Below are 23,420 nucleotides of genomic sequence, written 5' to 3' on the forward strand. Positions count from 1 at the left end.
TGTCAGTGGTTTTCCCCAAGGTCAGTGTGAAAATGAACACAGTTTGGATATAAAAAAAAAACTTCATAGGTTGTGTGCAGCAGGACGTGGCATTCCTTTATCTCGGTTGGAGGCGCCTTCTGGCTGTCATGTCGGCTGCCTTTGAACCAGATCCTAAAAAGCCTCAGATCTTAGCACACGTAAGATGTTTCTCAGTTTCCTGTCTAGCACAGGGCCTTTGATGCATAGACAGCATTTTCATAACCAGAATCCTTGTTCTTCCCTATTTGTTTAAAAATTATCCAGTGATTATTAAGTTTTTCCTTAACCGAGTCTCCTCACCTGGTTTGAGCATATCAGCATGCTGGTTATCCTTCTGAACTGCGTCACCTTGGGGATGTTCCAGCCCTGTGAAGACGTGAACTGTAAATCCGAGAGGTGCAAAATACTGGAGGTAAGAAACTCTAAATCTTTGTTCAGTGAAAAAGAGAAGCTTTCTTTTTCAAGCCATTCTTGTGAAATCCCTTCTAAAAGATTTTTTTTAGGAACAAATCCTCACAAAGATATTGATATCAATATAAAAAATTAAATGAATAAATTATAATAATTATCATTATTTACATACAGATATCAAATTATAGTCCATATATAGAAGACTCAAAAATTCACATAATTAGGGGAAGCAATTTTTTTTTTACATGCGCCAAGGTCCCCTTTATCCCGTTAAAGTGTTGGTAAGGGCATCCACGCTAACCCAGTGGTAACCGGGCAGCACGCGGCACTGCATGATTACTGCTGGGTACACACTGGATTTACAAAAATAAAAATATTTTTGTAGCACCAGATACGACATGTGCTGGAGGTGGGAACTACTGCCGTTTTGTAAATGGGGCCTAAAGTTGGTAAATAAGTCACAATAAATAAATTAATTAATTAACTATTACCTCGGGTACAAAATTAGATTGCAAGCTCTCTGGGGAGAGGAAATTATCTACTGTACCTATATGTAAGTCACCTTTGAACCTCTGAGAAAGTGTGAACCACATCCTGTTTCCTTTCCCCCACCTGCAAACTGGGGGGGGGGGGGGTCCTTTTACAAAGGCGCGCTGAAAAACGGTGTGCGTTCGGCACGTGTAGGGGCCTACTCGGCTTAGTACAAGGGGCCCTGGTATTGCTGGCAGTCCAATTGTGACCGGGCCCAAGCGATCGATATTTCTAAAAGTACAGCGCAAGCACCTGGCAGCAGGGGCGTAGCTAGATAGCCAATTTTGGGTGGGCCTGAGCCCAAGGTGGGTGGGCATGGAATTCCCCCCCTCCCCGGCCCCTCCAGTTTGCTCTTCTCTCCACCCCTCCCTGCCCACAAACCCCAAATATTAAATACTTGAGCTGGTGGGATTCCTAAACTCTGCCAGCTGAAGATTTCCTCCTACTAATTGAGCAGCCAGCACTCTTCCAAATGGCAGCCGGCCGCACTTGCCTCAAACTGATGCTGCTGTCGGCAGGCCATGCATGCTCAGTGCTTTTGCATGTGTGAAAACTGAGCATGTGCAGAAGAGCCGGTCTTAGCGTCAGCTCAAGGCAAGTGCTGCTGGCTGACATTTGGAAGAGCACTGGCTGCCCAAGGACAGAAAATCTTCAGCTGGCAAGGTTTGGGAACACCCACCAGTCGTAGCAAGAGTGTCACAATTTTGGGTGGGCCTGAATCCAACGTGGGTGGGCCAGGGCCCACCCAGGCCCACCTGTGGCTACGCCACTGCCTGGCAGAGAACTAAATTGTCAAATGCTTGTGTCACCGGGTCCTCCCACCACCGGCTCTGCCACCCAATCTTAGCTGAGATTGGGTGGCAGAGCCGGTGGCGAGAGGCGGGGCTGGTGGTTGGGAGGCGGGGCTACAGCTGGGCAAGACTTCTATGGTCTGTTCCCTGGAAAATGGCAGATACAAATCAAGGTCAGGTATACACAGAAAGTAGCACATATGAGTTTATCTTGTTGGGCAGACTGGATGGACCGTGCAGGTCTTTTTCTGCCGTCATCTACTGTGTTACTATGTTGTGTGCGCGGTTCTTATGCAACGTTAATAAATAGTAAGTCTATAGTTTCTATTTTGCACATTTTGAAACGTAACTTTTTTGAACACAGCTTCCTCTCACTGACTTGGCAGATACTGACAGATTTTCAAAGCTTAATCGAATGTTCTGTTCAACCCTTTATAGCTGTAATTTACTCTTCTGTGTGTTAAAAACAAGACTTCCTTTCTGGATGGACTGCAAAATTACATTTGACAAATGCATTCGGTGCAGACTTGCAATTGCACATATCACCATTAATTCTGTTCCAATATGCTCGGAGATCTACAAAAGGGCTACACAGCTCACAACTTCCCTGGGAAAGTCTTTATTTTCAGATTGTTTTTTTAAATATATTTTGATAGATTGTTTATCGTTTGCCAAAGACTTGTCTGATTTTTGTAACAAAGTGAACCCTTAATGAAATATGGATATACGAGAGAGTTGGATTCCTAAGATTTCCACTTCTTAAGAAGCTGTGAATATCATTGTTGCCTGCTTCTGTGGTTTCTTTCCAATAAAGGGATGTAATGCGAGTAATTATTATATTCCATTTTGCCGATCTGGCATTTCTAAATGAATATCAACCTGCTCATTGGCAGGGCCGTGCCGATGCGGTAAGCGGGGTAAGCGCCGCAGGGGGGGCGCTATCCTCTGGGGGGCGCCGCCGCTGCGTGCTTACCCTGCCCTCCCGCTCCCATGTAGGAACTGCCCGCCCTCTTCTCCCCCCCAAGATCCCGTTCCTTTTTTTTTTCTTTTAAATTTACCTTCCTCCGGCAGCGCAGCGTCTGTGAAGGAGGCGGCGCTCCCAGTCCCGACGTCTCTAGCCTTCCCTTGTTCGCTGCTCACTGCCCCGCCTTCTTCTGACGCCGCCTCCTTCACAGACGCTGCGCTGCCGGAGGAAGGTAAATTTAAAAGAAAAAAAAAAGGAACGGGATCTTGGGGGGGAGAAGAGGGCGGGCAGTTCCTACATGGGAGCGGGAGGGCAGGGGAGAGAGGGAAATCGCTGCCTTGGAGCCAGGCAGGTGCGGGGGGGGGGGGGGCGCCAACTGGTAGTCTGCAGGGGGGCGCCAGAGACCCTTGGCACGGCCCTGCTCATTGGAACCACTTAACGATACTGTGAAAGCTAAATAGCACTATTATCTGTATGGTTCCTTGGAACACTCTTGCCCTAACCCAGCACAATCCCCGGCAGGGCCGCCAAGAGACTGGGCCAGGCCCGGGACAAGGCAGCCCCTGGGGCCCCCCCACCCGAGGACGCCGTACCCCCTCCACCCGCCACCGGGCCCTCTCTCCACCCCCGGGCTCTCTGCACTGACCTTAAGCGCCTCACATTCGAAAGCGCAGCAAGCAGCGGCAAACCACTCCTTCCTTCTGTGTCCCGCCCTCGCGGAAGTTACATCAGGCGAGGGCGGGACTCGGAAGGAAGGAGTGGTCTGCCGCTGCTTGCTGCGCTTTCGAAGGTGAGGAGCTTAAATTCAATGCCAGGGAGCGACGGAGGGCAGGCAGGCCGGGCTGCGGCGGTGGTGCCTGGCCCCTTCCCCCCCTGAGGCCCGGGCCTGGGGAATTTTGTCCCCCCCTGTTCCCCCCCCCTCTCGGCGGCCCTGATCCCCGGGATTCTATATATCAGGCCGAGATGGTGTGTGTAAATTCTAAGTCACATACAGGCTCATTTTCGAAAGAGATGGACGTCCATCTTCCGACGTAAATCGGTACTTGGACGTCCACCTCTCAGAGACGTCCAACTCGGTATAATCGAAACCCAATTTTGGACGTCTCTAACTAACTGAAGTCTGTCGCACGGATGTCCAAATTTCAAGGGGGTGTGGTGAAGGCGGAACTTGGGCATTCCTAAGACTTGGACATCTTTGACCCATAATCGAAAAAAGCAGAGACGTCCATGACTACAACTTGGACGTTTTCACCTGGACCTGTTTTGATTACGAATAAGGCACAAAAAGGTGCCCGGAATGACCAGATGACCACCGAAGGGAATCAGATATGACCTCCCTTTACTCCCCCAGTGGTCACTTACCCCTTCCCACTCTCAAAAAACATTATTAAAAATATTACTTGCCAGCCTCTATTGCAGCCTCAGATGTCATACTCGGGTCTATGACAGCACATGCAGGTCCCTGGAGCAGTTTTAGTGGGTACTGCAGTGCACTTCAGACAGGTGGACCCAGGCCCATACACCCCCCCCCCCCCCCACCTGTTACATTTGTGGAGGAAACAGTGAGCCCTCCGAAACCCACCAGAAACCCTCTGTATCTACATATAGGTGCCCCCTTCACCCGTAAAGGCTATGGTAGTGGTGTACAGTTGGGGGTAGTGGGTTTTGGGGGGAGGTTTGGGGGGCTCAGCACACAAGGTAAGGGAGCTATGTACCTTGGAGTATTTTATGAAGTCCATTGCAGTGCCCCTTAGGGTGGCCAATTGCTGTCCTCGCATGTGAGGGGGACCAGTCCATTAGAAATGCTGGCTCCTCCCACGTCAAAATGGCTTGCATTTGGACGTTTTTGACTTGGACGTCTTTGGTTTTGAAAATCGCCGAAACTCAAAGACGTCCAAATCTAAGGATGTCCTTGGTATTTTCGAAACGAAAGATGGACGTCCATCTTTTTTTGAAAATACACTTTTCCCCACCTCCCCACCCACAATCTAGTAGTTCTCCCTCCACTCCCTACCCCCCCCCCCCCCGAGATCTGGTACCTCCATCTATCCCCCCCCCCCCTCGCTGCTGTTCCTTGCTGTACTTTTTACTTTTACTTAAGTATTAAAATATACATTCATTATTACTTTCAATTAAGTACTTTGGCCTAGTACTTTTAACAACACTGTCAGGCTCACAGGTCTATAGTTTCCTGGATCATCTCCAGGAGCCCTTTTTAAAACTGGCGTCGCATTAGCCACCCTCCAATCGTCAGGCAATTTTGGCATTTTGAATGATAAGTTACAGATTAGTACTAGAAAGGTCCCAGCATTAGCCTGTTTCCTATTACCCTGGTAATTATTAATTAGGATCACCATTAGATATCACAGACATGCAGTGAAGACGATGATCTGTACTTAGTTTTATTACGTTAAGAGTGCTTGGATGTGTGGCGAATGAGCAGAAGTGAACCAAGAGAAGATTGTAGCTTTCCTGAAGGGGTTTTAAGAGACGGGGTCTTATTAACCTATAAGGGTCTTATTAACCTGTAAGTGCATTCACTCTGCAGCCCCTCACTACCTCTCCACCCTCATCTCTCCCTACTCTCCCTCCCAGGAACTCCGTTCACTAGGCAAATCTCTCCTAATTGCACCCTTCTCCTCCATCGCTAACTCCAGACTCCGTTCCTTTTATCTTGCCGCACCTTATGCCTGGAATGGACTCCCTGAGCCATTACGTCAAGCTCCATCCCTGGCCGCCTTCAAATACGGGCTAAAGGCCTACCTGTTTGATGCTGCTTTCAATTCCTAACTTGTCACCTGCTCGTAACCTTTATCTTGTCTTCCTCTCTTCAATAGTCCCTTTTCCCTATGTGTCCTTCTGTCTGTCCTACCCTTATCCCTTATTGGCCCTGTCTGTCTGTCCTGATTTAGATTGTAAGCTCTTTTGAGCAGGGACTGTCTTTTCTTCATGTTCAATTGTGAAGTGCTGCGTATGACTGGTAGCGCTATAGAAGTGATTTGTAGTAGTAGTAGACCGGGTCATTGAAGCTACTGTGAGAACGGCAAACCCAGCTGTCAGAGAAAGCACAGGGAGACAGCAGATATCCGTGTTACTTCTTTCACAGCATGAGGAAATGCTGTTTAAAAAATAAAAAGGAAAAAATGTACAATAAACAGAAAACAAATAGGGCAGCTCTCTGTGTTTTAGCTGCTGTGCAAGATGGAGCCCAGGGAGCCTACGCGAGCTCAACACGTGCCAATTTGGAACTACTGCCTGGGCGGTAATTTCATTTTGTACACGCGTCCAGTAGGTGCACCAGAAATATTTCCAGTGCGTGGCGCTAGCCAGGCAATAATTGGCATTGTGCGCGCACTGACAATTACCGCCCGGTGAACGCCTGAGACCTTACCGCTAAGTTAATGGGTGGCGGTAAGGCCTCAGGCCCGAAATGAACGTGCGCCAATTTTCATTTTGCCGCACGTCCATTTTCCGCTAAAACAAAAAGGCCATTTTTGCAAGAGAACTGAAAAACGAACCTGCGCGCGTCCAATACACGTGTCTAGGCCAGCGCAGGCCAGTTTTTGGCACACCTTATTAAAAGGACCCCATAACAAGGAAAAGAAATCCATAGAGACACACTCATAAGAGAAAAATTACACTGGCTCCCACCATTTATGGAGAGGCCCCAGTCTACACGACAGACCTCATAGACTTACCACCCAGAAACACTAAAAGATCAGCTCGCACATTCCTGAATCTCCACTATCCTAGCTGCAAAGGGCTAAAATATAAATTAACACATGCATCCAGCTTCCCCTACATAAGCACACAGCTATGGAATGCATTACCACTTGCCGTGAGAAAAATGCGCAACCTAACTAACTTTCGGAGATCACTGAAGACCAGCCTGTTCAAAAAGGCATACCACAACGACACAGCTTAACTACCAGACAACGAAACTCAAGCCTAAACTAGATAAAACCCAACTCTCTATACTTGACTACCAAAGTCTACTCTACCACGAATGAACTTTAACACAATACCACTGTATCTCTAATTCCGAATATGAACTCTTTATACTTGACTGTTCAATCTATTATGCCAATCATGATCCTTAATGTAATACCACTTGTATCTCTCATTCCGTAAATGGTGATCACCATGACGGAACAATGTAAGCCACATTGAGCCTGCAAATAGGTGGGAAAATGTGGGATACAAATGCAACAAATAATAAAATAAATAACTGAAAATATGGTATTAACCACAATAAAATAATGCACATTTTTGAAAAAAAGGGGAGCAAAGAATACGTTTATCTTGTAAACGAGACGAGAATCTACTTAGAGGCACGGAAGCAATATTAAGTAGGAGTTCAAAAGTTACACCGTAGAGAATCTGGGGAAGCAAAGTTGGGGGTCCTTTTATTAAGGTGCGCTGAAAAACGGTAGTGTAGACGCGTATTTTGGGCGCGTGCAGAATCATTTTTTCGGAGCACCTGCAAAAAATGCCTTTTAAAATTTTTGCCTAAAATGGACGTGCTATTGTCCTTAGCGGTAACTGGGCGGTAATGACCTATGCACGCCAAATGCCACTTGGTGCGCGTAGCTGACACACGCCAGAAAATAAAAAATATTTTTCAGGCTCGCGTAATGGACACACGCCAAAAATGAAATTACCGCAAGGGCTACGTGGCTTAGTTAAAGGGCCCCTTGATGCTTTAAATGAAATTTGTTCATGAACCAACAACCAGTGCAATTCAGCAATATAACCAGAAATACTTCCCCATTGCTTCCACCCTCCTCGCTCACCCCCCAGTACACTCCCAGTGCTCTCCTGAGAAAAAGACAGTCCTCCTTTGAAGACCCCTTCTGATTCCTCCCCCCCCCCCATCTCACTTTACCTCCAAGATAACTGTGCTGTTCATTGCAATGTTTTTGTATTAGTTAACTGTTGAAAAGTGTTTTTCTTGAAAACTAATTTCCTTTTTTTTTCTCCAATTATTTTCTATCCTAGGCTTTTGATATCTTCATTTTTGCATTTTTCGCTGTGGAGATGGTTATCAAGATGGTCGCTCTAGGAATCTTTGGACAAAAGTGTTACCTTGGAGACACATGGAACCGTCTGGATTTCTTCATCGTCATGGCAGGGTTAGTACCAGACCTAAGAAATGGTCAGTACGCTGCAGATCGGCGAATCCAACAGCAGACTCACTGCCTTGGTAGTGGGTTTAAGAAGCTCCATAACTTGAGCCAGGGAAAAGCCTGTGGAGTTACCATGTCATTGATTCTACAGAAAGGGTCTCTGAAACAGAATGGAAAACAGTTGTTTCTCAGATCGCTAATAAGGGGAAGGGGAGGGGGGCTTCTCTTTTCTCTTCTATAACTTCTATATATAATTCACATGAGCCTTATGCACTCTGGTTGCCCTCTTCAAATATAGATAAGGCCCCTTAGTTCCATCTCCAAGAACTCCATGTTAAACATTATTTATTAGGATTTATTTACCGCCTTTTTGAAGGAATTCCCTCAAGGCGGTGTACAGTAGGAATAGATCAAACATGAGCAATAGGCAATTATAGCAGTAAAAGTATTCAAATAATACAAAATATGGCATGGTATACAACTTACAATGTCAACGCGATACGTAATATTTATTTTATTTTTGTTACATTTGTACCCCGCGCTTTCCCGCTCATGGCAGGCTCAATGCGGCAGGCAATGGAGGGTTAAGTGACTTGCCCAGAGTCACAAGGAGCTGCCTGTGCCGGGAATCAAACTCAGTTCCTCAGGACCAAAGCCCACCACCCTAACCACTAGGCCACTCCTCCACATTTTAATTGGTAGTGAAGGGTAAAGCAAAGATGGAACATATAGATGGGTAAGAAAGTAGGAAGAGTTAGAAACTAAGGTGACTAATTTAAAGAAAGTTGCACATGAGGCCAGAGAGATGGTTAAATATTATCTCAGCTAGAGTAGGAGTGGATAAACATGTCCCGCTGCAGTATGTGCAGCCCGAGTCAGTCCTTGTGTGTGTGTGAGTGAGACTAACAAGTTAATTACTCCTTCCAGTAAAGGCCTGGTTGAAGAGCCAAGCTTTCAGCTGGTTCTTGAAGTAGAGATAGTCTTGTGTTAAGCGTAGCCTTTCAGGCAATGCATTCCAGAGTGTGGGGGCTACTCCGGAGAAGGCTCGCTTGCAAGTATTTATTTATTGCATTTGTATCCCACATTTTCCCACCTCTTTGGAGGCTCAATGTGGCTTACAATGTGTCGCTATTAGTAGATAGTAGAATGAGAGATAACAGTTAGTGTTACATAAAAGAATTGCATAGTCGAAATTTAAACAAGTAGATATAAGTAAAAAACAGTTCTGATAATAGGTAAGGTGGAGATGCCATACAAGATAACGTTATCGAAATTCGAACAAGTACATGTAGGCAAAAAAACATTGCTGACAGCAGGTAAGGTTGCGATGTATTACAGTTATAGTTACTGATCTTGTTGGTATGCCTTGTTGAATAGGTGGGTCTTCAGGGATTTGCGAAAGTTGATTAGTTCGTAAATAGTTTTTAAGTTACGCGGCAATGCGTTCCATAACCATGTACTCAGGTAAGAAAAATTAGATGCATGCATTAGTTTGTATTTTAGGCCCTTGCAACTGGGGAAGTGAAGATCAAGGAATGTGTGAGATGATCTTTTAGCGTTCCTGGGTGGTAGGTCTACTAGATCTGACATGTAGGCAGGAGCATTTCCGTGAATAATTTTATGAACTAGAGAACATACCTTGAACGTGATACATTCTTTGAGTGGAAGCCAGTGTAGTTTCTCCCTCAGGGGCTTAGCACTTTCATATTTTGTTTTTCCGTATATGAGTCTAGCTGCGGTGTTCTGGGCGGTTTGTAGTCTCTTAATGATTTGCTCTTTACAGCCAGCGTGTAATGTCTTTCGGAGAGGGTTGTCATTGTCACAGATCCTCAGCTACAATTTTGCTGTGCTCATATGTCCAACCTTTAAGCTTAGTCCTCTAATATTGTGATATAAATAAGGCCAACAACCTCCTAGTTGGCTTCAAGAGATGCACAAGGTCCTGTGTAACGGTTTTGGATTAGAATTGTCAAATTATCTAACATTCTGTCTGAATCTCCCCTTAACGCTGGGATAGGGATTTTGGTTCACATCGGCAGCATTGAACCCTTTGTTGAATCTAATCTAAGGCTCTGTGACTCTTTTTTTTTTCAGCATATGTTATTGATTTTAATCAAGTAGAGACAAATAACAGGATGATAACAAAAAAGAACATGATAGTGTAATACAGCAAAATGTGTACATGAGCATTAAACGTAATAAAACCCAGAACAGTGAAATAATATTTATCATCTAAGTCACCATAAGACATCCATGTAACAATGTTATTTGGCAAAGTAAATATTCAATTTCTTCCATTCAGAAAATTGACAACTCTTCTGTAAAGATTGGGATTCCAGAATGATTTCACATTTCTTGAATAATAAAACCCAGTTCAAAGATCAATAAGTTTGTACTAAGTCTAAAAAAGAAATGTTTTTGTGTAGCTCAAAATATGGTCTTCCATCCTCAGAAAACAACAGAACCATTTCAAACTCTAATCAAATCTACAGAGAAAAGGTTTTATTTTTAATCAGGAAGACTAAACCTGAATGTGATCCATGGATCTGAGGTGCACCACATCCAAATCACCTCGTCTTGTTTTGGACACAGTTTCTCTATATATTATTAACCAGTCTGTCTGACTGTCTTTGGGGCCTGTTTAGTAAACCAAGCAGTTAGTGTGAAAGTTAGCGTACAGTACCAATCCTTATTTGGCAAATTAATCCTTAGTGGTAGTATCACAAGACTACCACTAGGGGTCACAGCTGTCATTAGGAATCGGGAATGGGGCGAGATCACTGCTGCCTCATCCACTAGATGACCAAGGATAACCCCAGATAAGTCCCAGAGCAGTTCCAGCGGTGAGGGGGGGAGGCCTTTGGTCATTTGACGGGATTCAAGGGAGGGATCTGGGTCAGGGAGGATGCTGATAGAAGGGATAGTTGTGTTCATTTGATGTGGGCCCCCACACCGTCTGCTCTGAGCGATAAATGTTGGGCAGGTGCTGACTACACCCCCAAAATTTACCACATAGGTTTTGCATTTACCACAACTTAAGTTTTGCTATTAAAGTTCCAGTAAGTGCTAAATCTTAATGTACTTAACATCATCCTCTGTCTTTCTCTCACTGGGGTGCAGATGGTTAAAAGTCCAGCGCTGTTCTGAACAGCGCCGGAAAAAAACCACCACAACAGCACTGCAACACAGCCCCCTAATGCTCAGCTTTAATGACATGAAAATTTAAGAGTGATGTCAGCGCTGAGCATTAGGGAGCTGTTTCGAATTCTGTAGGAGAATTGTGCCTGGGCATGTGCTCAAGACCCCCCCCCACCCCCAAACACATAAGGTCCTGGTGGTCTGGTGGACCCCAGACCCCCACCTCCCAAAGACAAACCGTGATGGTCCAGTGGAACCCCAAACCCCCCACCCCCCAAGTACTTAAACCCTGATGGTCCAGTGGGACCCCTAGCTGGGACCCCTCCTCCAGTGGCCTATCTCAAAGAAGGAGGAGGGAAGGAGTCTTACACTCTCCTCCTGCTGGGCGATCATCAAAATGGCAGCACCCTGCCCAATGAGCAAAGCCTAACTACCATATAATGTCTTACCCAGGGTCTCCTGGGTGTCTGGGGGGGGGGGGGGGCAGGAACAGATGATTGTGGCAAACACCCAATAACCAAATATGAGTCTGCACAGGTGGGACTCATTCAGGAGGCGTCTTCAGCTGTCGGGGCTAAGCATCCCTACCAGCAAAGGTAATATTTTATCATGGTGGTGGTAGTGGTGGAAGGGGGGGGGGGGGGAAGAGGGACAGAAAACCAGGCCTCCTCAGTCCATCTATGGGAACCCCCCAAAATGGACTTCTGGCTACACCCCTGCTCACAAGAAAACTGCAGTGTGACCTCCATATTGGCAGAGAAGCTCAGCATAATGACCTCTAGTATCGTTAACGAGAGCTTAGTAGAAAGGCTGTATATTTGTGGTTTCTGTCCTGATAGATCAGATACTGCTGAGAATTAATGGGCCTCTCCAAATTGTACCTGAAATATTGCTCATTTAAATTCTAATTAGTGACTGCAATAAAGTGCATTTAAGAAGGATTTTAGTAGAGAATGTAGGGACCTAATTTACTAAGCTTTTATCCCTCCTGGAGTGGGTAGAAAACCTTTATAAATCAGGTCTTAAGTGGAAGGAGGAGCTGGGCTGAGTTCCTTTATGGTACATCTTGGTCTGTCTCAGACCCGGCTTGAGTAAAGCTGTCCCTACCCAACCTCACATTAATGAACATTAAAAACTTTTTGTTGTTTATTTATAAATTATCTTTATTTTTCAGCTTGCACAAACATTTAATTATTAATTTCCAATAGTTGTCAGTTTTCATTGTAGTTTTCATTAGCTGGAAAGACGTAGGCAAATTGCGTAGAAAAAAATTCTTAGATTTAGCAGCAAGGTCTAGGAATATAACTTCTGGGGAAATCTGAACAGTACACTTCAGACTACAAGGAAGAGTCATCCATAAGGCCCTTCTTTTATCCAGGTAGACGTGAAAGGGAACTGGAACTGTGAATGTGTAATAATTAATCTATATCCGATCTCTAAACAGGCTAAGCTAAGCCAGATGGTGTATTCCTTGTAATACACATTGGTTCATGCTCACCTGGTTTTTCTGCGTTCGTAAATTCATTCTATGATTCACTTCCATGCTGGTGAGTGAATACCCTTCTCCTAAGTGATGCTTTAGGAGAGAAGGGGCACATAAATGATCTATTTTTGCTGTAGACACATTTTCCTTCAAGGGATTGAATTATGGCCTCTGATATTGCATTCATTCAGCCTAGGGTTGTTAACTCGATCGAGATTCGCCCAACAGGGTTGATCCAGGCCTGGGCTTACCCCAATGCATCCAGGGACTTGTAGCCTTGCTTTTCTTAGGGAATCCGATGAGACCATCAGAACCATCTTTGCACAGAATGGGGTAAGGCCAGGAATTGATCGACCCTGTCGGGCGAATCTCGATCTAGTTGGCAGCCCTAATTTCAGCCAGACAAGAACTAGAAGAGGAACAGGAGAAGAATGAAAATGTTCTGCAGAAAACAGAAACGGCAAAAAGCGGAGACATCCGGGGGGATACTGATGTCATTGGAGCCACACTCTGGTCATAAATTTTATTGTTGACCCAAAACGGCCATGTTTAAGCAAGTGCCTGCATCAGGGGTCCTTGTTTTTCAACATGAGTAAAGTAAACACAATCTGGCCAATATTCAAAATGATTTAACCAGCTGCAAACGGCCGCCAACCAGTTAAATTGTTCGTCATTTTCAGCAGCAATTGGGGGCTCGTTTTCAAAGCACAAAGACTTATAAAGTTACTGCCAGCACCCACATAATCCTGGGCTCCTCCTTAATCCCGCCCCCAAAACTGGCCCTGATCTGCCCTGCCCACTTTTTTTGTGAGTGGTCAGAGTGTACGTTGTGCTTACCCACATTGAAACACAAGGACCCCTGACACAGTCACTTGCCGAAACATGGCTGTGTCAGGTCAACAATAAAATTTAAGACCAGAGTGTGGCTCCAATGACATCATTAAACCCCTCTGGCCATCTCTGCTTTTTGCCTGATATGAACTGCCAAATAACGAAGACCTTTTACTAAAGCTTGATGCATTCTAACGGACATTAGTGTGCGCTACGCACATTGCCCGTAGGTATAAAATAGGATGCACAGCATTTAGTGCATGTAATGTCTATTAGTGCATACCCTAAGCTTTAGTTAAAAGGGACCCAATGTGAGCCATCAGGCCAAATAGCAGCCCATGAAGGAAGAGTTGTTGCTTCCTTCCAAAGACGTTTGTTGCATCAGCTCCCTTTCCTCCATGTTGAAAGGCTGCCTGCTCCATCCGTGCTGCCTTCTGTCCGATGCAATGTCCAGCTACACAGTCCATTAGGATGCCCAGGCAGAAAAGGCACCCCTTGAGAACAGCAATACGAGCACTGGTTGCCAGGGCAGAATTATCTCTTATTTGTCCTGTTTGTCTGGCCTAATTAGATTGTAAGCTCTGTCGAGCAGGGACTGTCTCTTCATGTTCAAGTGTACAGCGCTGCGTACGTCTAGTAGTGCTATAGAAATAAGTAGTAGTAGTAGTAGAATTAACCCTTTGGTGGGTCCTAGGCAAACACATTGGCCCTCCGTTGTAATATAAATACATGTTAAAACTTTTACAAACAGGGTAGGGAAAACAGACAAACCTCTGTGGGGATTGGTAGCTATGGTCCCACCCGGGGGCATAGCCAGACCTTGACGGGTGGGAGGACCTTGATGACACCTTAGCTGGCGGGGGTCCCCAACCCCCACCAGCTGAAGCGTTTGTCCCGCACTGGTCTCGCATTGCCTGCCCTGCTCTGTTCTGCGTCGCATCGTGCACACTCATTTTAATGAAACTGAGCACTGAAACGAGCGTGCGTGGCGCGATTGAGAAGAACAGGGTAGGCAATGCAGCGAGACCAGCACAAGACAAATGCTTCAGCTGGTGGGTGCCCCAGAGCTAATTTGGGGGGCCCATACCCCTGTGCCCCCCCCAAAGCTACGCCACTGGTCCCACCTTCCACTTTTCTTTCTCCCAGCAGCTGACATAGCAGAGACATATGTGCCTTTGAAGCCACTGAATTAATATATCAGAGAAGTAATTATTGATACTAGTGAAATGTCTAGTTTGCCCAAACTTTAATCCTGCCGTGCTGGTTGCCCACCCCTCTGTCTGTACAATGGAGACGGGCAACTAGAACAGCAGAATGGGAAATCAAACTCAAAAGCTGAGAACACCAACCCAGTATTTTCAACCGTGAGCAGGAGAAGCTCCACTTCAGATTAATGTATTCAGTCACTCGAATAAACCAACTTAGCTTTTCCTTTATATGTTCTTTAGATCTATGGCACATGAGCAGAAAGTGAACAAGAGAGATTTTAATTACTAAGTACACCGGTATCTTACTCCGAAGCCTTCTGGAGTAATTGCAGTTTTAACAGCTTGAAAGTGAACATAATAGGTGGGTTGTTTTCTTCAATAAGTGGGCTTGGAGCTATTAGAAGACTCTCTGGAAGAGAATGATAAATGGATGCCCACCCTTTCATTTGCCCTATTCAGTTTCCTTTAGTAAGCTGATTACACTAATTACAGAGGTACCAAGGAAAATCTGGGGAAAAGTCTTAAAAACCTCTTAAATAGAGCAGCGACTGACAGCAGCAGGGTGCGTCTGAAAAGAGCGACAGCACGAAATGCTAAGGAGAGGCTCCATTTCTGCCCAAATTTATGATTAGGATTTATTTATTGGGATTTATTTGCCGCCTTTCTGAAAGAATTCACTCGAGGCGGTGTACGGTAAGAATAAATCAAACATAAGCAATAGACAATTACACAAATAACAATACAAAGTATGGCATGGTATACTACTTGGACCCTAAAGTTGTGTTTGGAGCATCTTATCCTGTTGTATTGACTGATGTCTTGGTCTTGGTTGATTTCCACCTTCTTTTTGTTGTGTTTCATTTTTGTGGAGGGTGAACCCCATTTGTTTCTTGCGATGGTATACTACTTACAATGTCAACACAATACACAATAGAACATTTTAATAGACAGCACAGGGTATAAGCAAAGATGGAACGTATAGATAGGTACGAGAATAAGTGGAGTTAGAAGATGAAGAACTAATTTAAAGAAAGTTTTAAAACCACCGACCGCTGAATATCGGCTTCATTGATTCTTCAGTTTTCACAGTAGAAGCTTTCTTCGTAAGCACAATGTGAAGAAATTTGTTGGAATTAACAAGCACTACTATTTGTAACACACACTGGGATCAAGATTGATGATAATTATCGTGAGAGAGCATGAGATTCAAAACTTAACAATTTTCTTCCAAAATGGAGTTTTTTTTAGACCAATGAACGAGACTGTGAGCTGTGGTACGGGAACTACTTAATTCTCGTCAAAGGGTGATCACAGCCAACCGAGGTCTTTTTCCTCCATTCTTGCTCCTCATTTACATGTGTCCTTGATTCATTTATAAGTTTTTGGATCAACAACGAGTTGGGTTATTTGTTCCGCTATTGTAGTTTTGGTCTTCTGAAGGAGTCAACGTACAGCAATTCTACATGAGCCGGAGAGGTTGAACCAAATGAAGAAACCTTGGACCAAGAGCATCATCGAAGTCAAAGAGAGGACGTACATATTATTTGAAGGATGGAAGCCATCATGCGAACTGAGCTTAGGTTAGGAAAGGAATGGAGTGTGATCAGCAAATGTTAACGAGGCATTTTTATGAGCCCAGTTGTGGTCAGTGTATACACACAACTGGCAAGACATAAAATTCTTCTGTTCCAGACATTTTCACAGCCTTGCAAAGACCAATTAAACAAACAAAAAGATGCTTTCTTTTTTTTTAGAAAAGCTTTCAAACGAGTGTATGAAAATGCAGCAGTATATTCAAATTAATAAAATACCGTCTTTGTGCAGTGCAGATACTGCAGCTTGTAACTGTCATCGAGAAGTAAAAATAAAAGCCGACAGACAGATGGAAACTATAAACATTGTTATGCACTAGAAACAGCTGAGGATAATTATTCTGACTTTATTTCAGCGGTTAGATATAGCTCTACACCTGAGGACCTGAAACAAATGTCAGGCAGGTATAAAAATCGCCTGCCCCAAAGAACTGGCAATCCGTGGTATCAAAATAAATCCCTTCCCCAAAAAACTTGTAGTCTAAGGGGTACAAGAGATAGAACCCCCCCCCCCCCCCCCCCAATTCTATAAAAGCCGCTAAATTTTTTGGGCTTGCGCACAATTTATTTGAATAGCAAGCCAATTAGTCCCAATAATTGGCTTTTTTACAAGTAATTATTGGCACTAATTAAATGTAACAGGGCCTGAAAAAGAGGGGAGCAGAAATGAGAGGGGCATGGGCAGAACGGGGTGTTCCTAGCATTTATGCATGTTGTTTTAGAATAAGGAGGGGATACGCACCGCATTCGGATGTGTTCATTTGCACCATATTTCAGAGGAATTCATTAGTACAAGTTACTTGAGGAAATGGCCAAGATCGTGAGAATCGATGACAGAAGCCGAAGTTGAATCTTGATCACCTTTAGGTCAATATTCAGCCTGAAGTAATCAGCAGTTTTATAAAGCTGTTGTCAGCCTCACGCTGAATTAGACCTGGGTATTCAATGAAGGGCTCTGCCCCGAATATCCTGGGTCTTCAACTGACAGACATCTTTATTTATTTATTTATTTATTTATTTATTTATTTATTTATTTATTTATTTATTTATTACATTTGTTTATCATATTTTCCCACATATTTGCAGGCATAATGTGGCTTACATAATGGGGACAAGTACAAAAGATGTTATAGTGGGATAGGGAAGATAAGATGCAGTCAAGTTGGGTTAGGGTAGAAGGGTTTGATAACTTATGCTGGTGCTGGTTGATATTCGTGGTAACATAGTAGATGACAGCAGATAGAGACCTGTACGGTCCAACCCAGGGGCGTAGCTAGATGGGGGCATGGGCCCCCACAGATTTAGCCCTGGCCCTCCTGCTTTCACCCCCCTGCCAACCCTCCCCCGCACATTCGACCCCCTCCTGCCGCTGCCATCAGATACCTTTGCTGGCGGGGTCCCCAACCCCCGCCAGCCGAAGTCCTCTTCAGCACCGGTCTCCGGTGCGTTGCTGATCTGGATTCTGTTTCTGACATGAGTCCTGATGTCCTGCACCTTTGCTGGTGGGGGAAGGTTGGCGGCGGCGGGAGGGGGGGTCAAAAGGGATGGGGGAGGGGCAGCGGCACCAGGGGGAGTCAAAAGTGGTGGGGGTGGCAGCACCAGGGGGGGCTAAAATATGCCCCCTCACCTCGGGCTCTGGACCCCTCCTCCCGCCGAAGTCTGGCTACGCCCCTGGTCCAACCAGTCTGCCCAACAAGATAAATGCATAACATAAAGTAAATTAATTAATAACATTCAGTGCTGGCACCCGCATAACTAAGCAGGCAAAGACAGGACAGCTTTTTTGTGTGGTATTATCTAACCAGTTAGTTATGCAGTGAATAAGGCATCGAATATGGTCGGAGCCCACCTAGCTTCTGGCTCTGCCTAGACTCTGCCCCCAGACTCCCTGACACTGCCCAGGTGCTGACTGCAGTTCACCAGGCCAGACCCTCTCCTGCCCAGTTTTACTTTGCAGAATAAAGAGATTCGACCGTATCACTCCTTTTTTGAAACAACTTCATTGGCTACCAATAGTTTAAAATTCTCGTCCTTACTCATAAGATTTTGCGTACAGTCAGACCCCTTTACCTATCATCAGTAATTATTCCTTACACTCCAGCTCGAATGCTTCGACCATTAGATTCTAATCGTAAATCGCCTGGTTCTGCCTTCAGCCAAGGCAGCACGTTATGAAGCCACCAGGACAACAGCTTTCTATTGGAATAACCTGCCCCTGGACTTAAGATCAGAACTTTCATTTTTTTTTTCAATCTAGCTTTCAACGATCCTTCGGGTTGAGCAGTTGATACTGTTCTCTGTGAAATAGTGTAGGGTTGACTTGCTTAGATGACATATTTTATTTGTTTTATGTAGTGGTGGGAATTTAGTGCACTATTAATGTGATGAATTTTTTTAAAATTTTAAGAATGATTCATTTTTTTAAAATCACGATCTAAATATTTAATTCCTGTCCGTTGTCCAGCATTGCTTTCTCTCCCCTTCCTATCCTATTTCACCTTTCCATAACGTAGCAGAGGGAAGGCGTTGATGTCAGTTGCAAGTAGCATGTAGGAATCGCTGCGGGAGACCCTATGAAGAGCCAGATAAATGTGGGGGGAGGGGGATGCTGGACCTAGGAAAGGACAAAAAGAGTGTCTGTGTGTCAGATGTAACAGGTTTAATAGCAGAAGGGGGGAGACACTTAAGACCTTGTTATTTGGAAAAGCTTATCCAAAGGACTCAGCAGGTGTCTCCTCTGCTTGATACACATCAATCTATCGACAATTTTGGACACATCCACCCTTCCCTCCTCTCCCCCGGTTTCCCTGCTCCTTCTGTCCCTTCCCCATCTTCCCCATTATTTCTTATGTAGGTTTTCTGTTGTATTAGCTTGATTTTACAGCACTGGCGCCTGCCTCTGCGGTGCGCTGTAAGCCACATTGAGCCTGACGCTGTTGGAAAAATGTGGGGTATAAATGAGATAATAAAGAAAGAAAGAGTGGAGGAGTGGCCTAGTGGTTAGGGTGGTGGATTTTGGTCCTGAGGAAGTGAGTTCAATACCCACTTCAGGCACAGGCAGCTCCTTGTGACTCTGGGCAAGTCACTTAACCCTCCATTGCCCCATGAAAGCTGCATTGAGCCTGCCATGAGTGGAAAAGCGCAGGGTACAAATGTAACAAAAATAAAATATATATATATATATACAGAGGAAGTATGCAGCAGCAGAGGAGAAAGGTAGGTACCTGTATGGAGAGGGTGGGGAGCAATATGCTGTGGGAAGGACATGTATGTATGCAACTTTTTCATTATATTCAGCAGGTTTAAAAAAATTTCCATGCAGTGGGAATTCAGTAGTACCAAGCCATCCAGCCCAGAGGTACGACTAATCGTACGATTACAATTTTTAACGCCATGATTAATTTTGATTACACTTTTTAATCGTTGCCCACCCCTAATTGAATAGCATGTAGTGAAGAATAATCAGCCACGCAGAGCATCTGTTCAAAAGGATGTTTGGGCCAACATTAAAAAGAAAATTGGAAAAGCATGTGCCAAAAATGCATGCCATGATTAAGCACGATTAAGCTTGAATTTAAAAATTTTAATTGCCCGTTTAATTGTGAAAGCAATTCCTGTCGTTGCCCACCTCTAGTTTTATCGTAGGATTCAGAGCCTTGCTGAGTGTGTCTTTCCTGTCATCTAATGGAGTTCTTTTCCGTCTATCTGCTTTTTATTGTAATTTGAAAACCACTTTGACCTCCTTAGGAAAGGCAGTATATCAACCATCGATTAAACATTACATACAGGCTTATTTTCGAAAGAGAAGGGCACCCATCTTTCGACACAAATCGGGAGATGGGCGTCCTTCTCCCAGGGTCGCCCAAATCCGCATAATCGAAAGCCGATTTTGGGCGCCCTCAGCTGCTTTCCGTCGTGGGGACGACCAAAGTTCACGGAGGCATGTCGGAAGCATAGCGAAGGCGGGACTGGGGCGTGATTAACACATGGGCGTCCTCGGCCGATAATGGAAAAAAGAGAGGGCGTCCCTGACGAGCACTTGGCTGACTTTACTTGGTCCATTTTTTTCTTGTGATCAAGCCTCAAAAAGGTGCCCGAACTGACCAGATGACCACCGGAGGGAATTGGGGATGACCTCCCCTTACTCCCCTAGTAGTCACTAACCCCCTCCCACCCTCAAACAAACTTTTAAAATAGTTTTTTGCCAGCCTCAAATGTCATATCCAGCTCCCTGACAGCAGTATTCAGGTCCCTGGAGCAGTTTTAGTGGGTGCAGTGCATTTCAGGCAGGCGGACCCAGGCCCATCCCCCCTACCTGTTACACCTGTGGTGGTATATCCGAGCCCTTCAAAATCCACCAGAAACCCACTGTACCCACATGTAGGTGCCCCCCTTCACCCCTTAGGGCTGTGGCAGTGTTATACAGTTGTGGGGAGTGGGTTTTGTGGGGCTGAGCACCCAAGGTAAGGGACCTATGCACCTGGGAGCAATTTCTAAAGTCCACTGCAGTGCCCCCTAGGGTGCCCAGTTGGTGTCCTGGCATGTGAAGGGGACCAGTGCACTACGAATGCTGACTCCTCCCATGACCAAAGGGCTTGGATTTGGTCGTTTCTGAGATGGGCGTCCTCGGTTTCCATTATCGCCGAAAACCGGGGACGACCATCTCTAAGGACGACCTAAATGTTGAGATTTGGGCGTCCCCGACCGTATTATCGAAACAAAAGATGGCCACCCATCTTGTTTCGATAATACGGGTTTCCCCGCCCCTTTGCCGGGACGTCCTGCAAGGACATCCTCAGCAAAACTTGGGCGCCCCGTTCAATTATGCCCTTCATAGTAACATAGTAGGTGATGGCAGAAAAAGACCTGTATGGTCCATCCAGTCTGCCCAACAAGATAAACTCATATGTGCTACTTTTTGTGTATACCTGACCTTGATTTGTATCTGCCATTTTCAGGGCACAGACCCTAGAAGTCTGCCCAGCGCTAGCCCCGCCTTCTAACCACTGGTGCTGCCACCCAATCTCTGCTAAGCTTAAGGGGCCCTTTTACAGAGTGGCGGTAAGCCCAACGCGGGATTACTGCTTGCTCTTTCGGGACTGCCAATTGTTCAACAAGGCCTGCCGGTGGTAGTCCTGCCCCGAGTGTGCATCATTTCCGGTGGGGGGGGGGGGGGGGGTAAAAGAAAACCCCTGGAAATGGCTTGCTTGGCGGTAACCCAGCGGTAATCGGGTATCTCTGCGTGCTGCCCTGTTACCGCGAGAGCCTTCATCGCCACCTCAATGGGTTCTCTTACCACATGGCCATGTGTGCTGGGGACTTTTTTTTACCTGCTGTGGCAAAAAGGGTCCTGGCATGTGGGAAATCTGGCCCCCGTCGCCAGCGCAAGGCCCTTTTTCCTGCAGCTTGGTAAAAGGGCCCCTAAATAATTCTCAATATCACCCCCCCCCCCCCTTGTTCTTAGCTACTGCTCACAACAATTCATGATCCTGCAGCAATTCCTAGGCATCTGCACTGGAAACGCTGAGAAAGGAGCAGGGATTAGATCAACTCAGTCTGAGGTGACTAAGCAATAATGTACAATCCCGGTTCTCAAGAGCTACCAACAAGTCTGATGTCTGTAGTTCATATTCATGAACCGGGCCGCCGAGAGACTGGGCCGGGCCCAGGGCAAGGCCGCCCCTGAGGTCGCTGCCGCCACTGCCCCTCCAGCTCCCCGAGGTTGCCGCTGCCGCTCCCTCCCTCCACCCGCCCCCGGGCCGGGCCCCCCGCATTGAAATCACAGCGCCTCTCACCTCCGTGTGAAAGCACTGCAGGCAGCAGGACAGCAGATCGCCTCCCTTCGGCCCTCCTTGTGTCCCGCCCTCACGGAAGTTACGTCAAACGAGGGCGGGACACAGGGAGGGAAGGAGGCCTGAAGGGAGGCGATCTGCTGCCTGCAGCGCTTTCACACGGAGGTGAGAGGCGCTGTGATTTCAATGCAGGGGGCCCGGCTCGTTGGCAGACGGTCGACGATGGAGGGCGGGTGGGACTGCGGCGCTGGGCCCCCCTTGAAGGCCCGGGGAATTTTGTCCCCCCTGCCCCCCCCTCTTGGCGGCTACGTTCATGAAACGTATCTACATGGAGTAGTTGAAGGCTATGAACAATTTCAATCAGGTCCAGAGTCTGAGAACATCGTTACAATACAGCTTTCAGTTTCTAGATGCTATGGGGGATTTTGGTCTCTGACACTGAGCATGGACAACATTTGGGGTTGTGAAACTATAGGGAAAGAAGGTGAGATAAGTTTGTCACTCAGAATGACACAAACTCTGGTGTATTTTCCAACAGGATGATGGAATACTCACTTGACGGGCACAATGTCAGCTTATCTGCCATCCGAACTGTCCGAGTACTCAGGCCTCTAAGAGCCATTAACAGGGTTCCAAGTAAGTGAAATTTTATTTTCGATCTAAGTGTGAAAACTAAACCTGAAGCACGCACAAGGTACAAGGTCTTCAGGGTGCGCGCAAGAAAAATGTGTATTTGTATTACAACTCTTGCCAAATTAGATGGACCATGTTGGTTTACACCTGCCAAAATCACACCTCTCTTACTAAGCCGTGTAAGCGTCTATGTGCGCCAAAATGGAGTTACCACCCGGTTACCTTGTGGCTCTTGCGGTAATTTCATTTTTGGTGCACATCCGATACACGTGTCTGAAAAATAATTTTTATTTTGAACGCGCGCCAAGCGGCATTCGACGTATGTAGGTCATTACCGCGTGAGACTTTACCGCTAGGACAATGGCTGGCGGTAGGGTCTCAGACCCAAAATGGACGCGCGGCAGTTTTCATTTTGCCGCACGTCCATTTTTGGCAAAAATTTTAAAAAAGGCATTTTTTTTGCAGGTGCGCTGAAAAATGATTCTGTGCACGCCCAAAACACGTATCTACGCTACCGCAGGCCATTTTTCAGCATGCCTTAGTAAAAGGACCCCAATGTTACTATGAGAAGTATTTTCAAAGTACCAAGACTTACAAAGTTCCATTGTAAGTCTAAGTGCTTTGAAAATGAGCCCCTATGTAACGCATGACTTACATTTTGAAAGGGGGCATTTTGGGAGTCGTTTTCAAAGGCTTCAGGGAACGACTTGGTAGGTCACGTGGCAGGAGTATTCAAAAAGCTACACATGAAATAATTCTAATCAGGGGGCAGATTGACAGTACTTAAATTAATCTTCCACCACCACCAGTGAAAACAGGTCTATATATATTATGGAGTTCCGTCACTACTTATCACTTCTTTAAAGGGATGTGATTAGTATTATTGTTATAGTCAAAAA

At 45.7% G+C, this 23,420-nt stretch overlaps 1 protein-coding gene across 2 annotated transcripts in view; it reads left to right on the top strand.

The window, feature by feature from the left end:
• Window positions 1-328: 328 nt before the first annotated feature.
• The window catches only part of CACNA1H (calcium voltage-gated channel subunit alpha1 H), a 311,405-nt gene continuing 288,313 nt past the window's right edge, over window positions 329-23,420 (top strand). Inside the window, exons 1-3 of one of the 2 annotated variants that reach the window (XM_030211678.1) lie at window positions 329-433; window positions 7,717-7,850; window positions 22,427-22,524. In XM_030211678.1, coding sequence (XP_030067538.1) covers window positions 341-433; window positions 7,717-7,850; window positions 22,427-22,524 — 325 coding nt within the window. In that variant the 5' untranslated portion in view covers window positions 329-340. The remainder of the gene's footprint in view (window positions 434-7,716; window positions 7,851-22,426; window positions 22,525-23,420) is intronic. The other variant, XM_030211677.1, reaches the window with a different exon arrangement.

The sequence above is a fragment of the Microcaecilia unicolor genome, chromosome 8, assembly GCF_901765095.1.
Source record: "Microcaecilia unicolor chromosome 8, aMicUni1.1, whole genome shotgun sequence".
NCBI classification, from domain to species: Eukaryota; Metazoa; Chordata; class Amphibia; order Gymnophiona; family Siphonopidae; genus Microcaecilia; species Microcaecilia unicolor.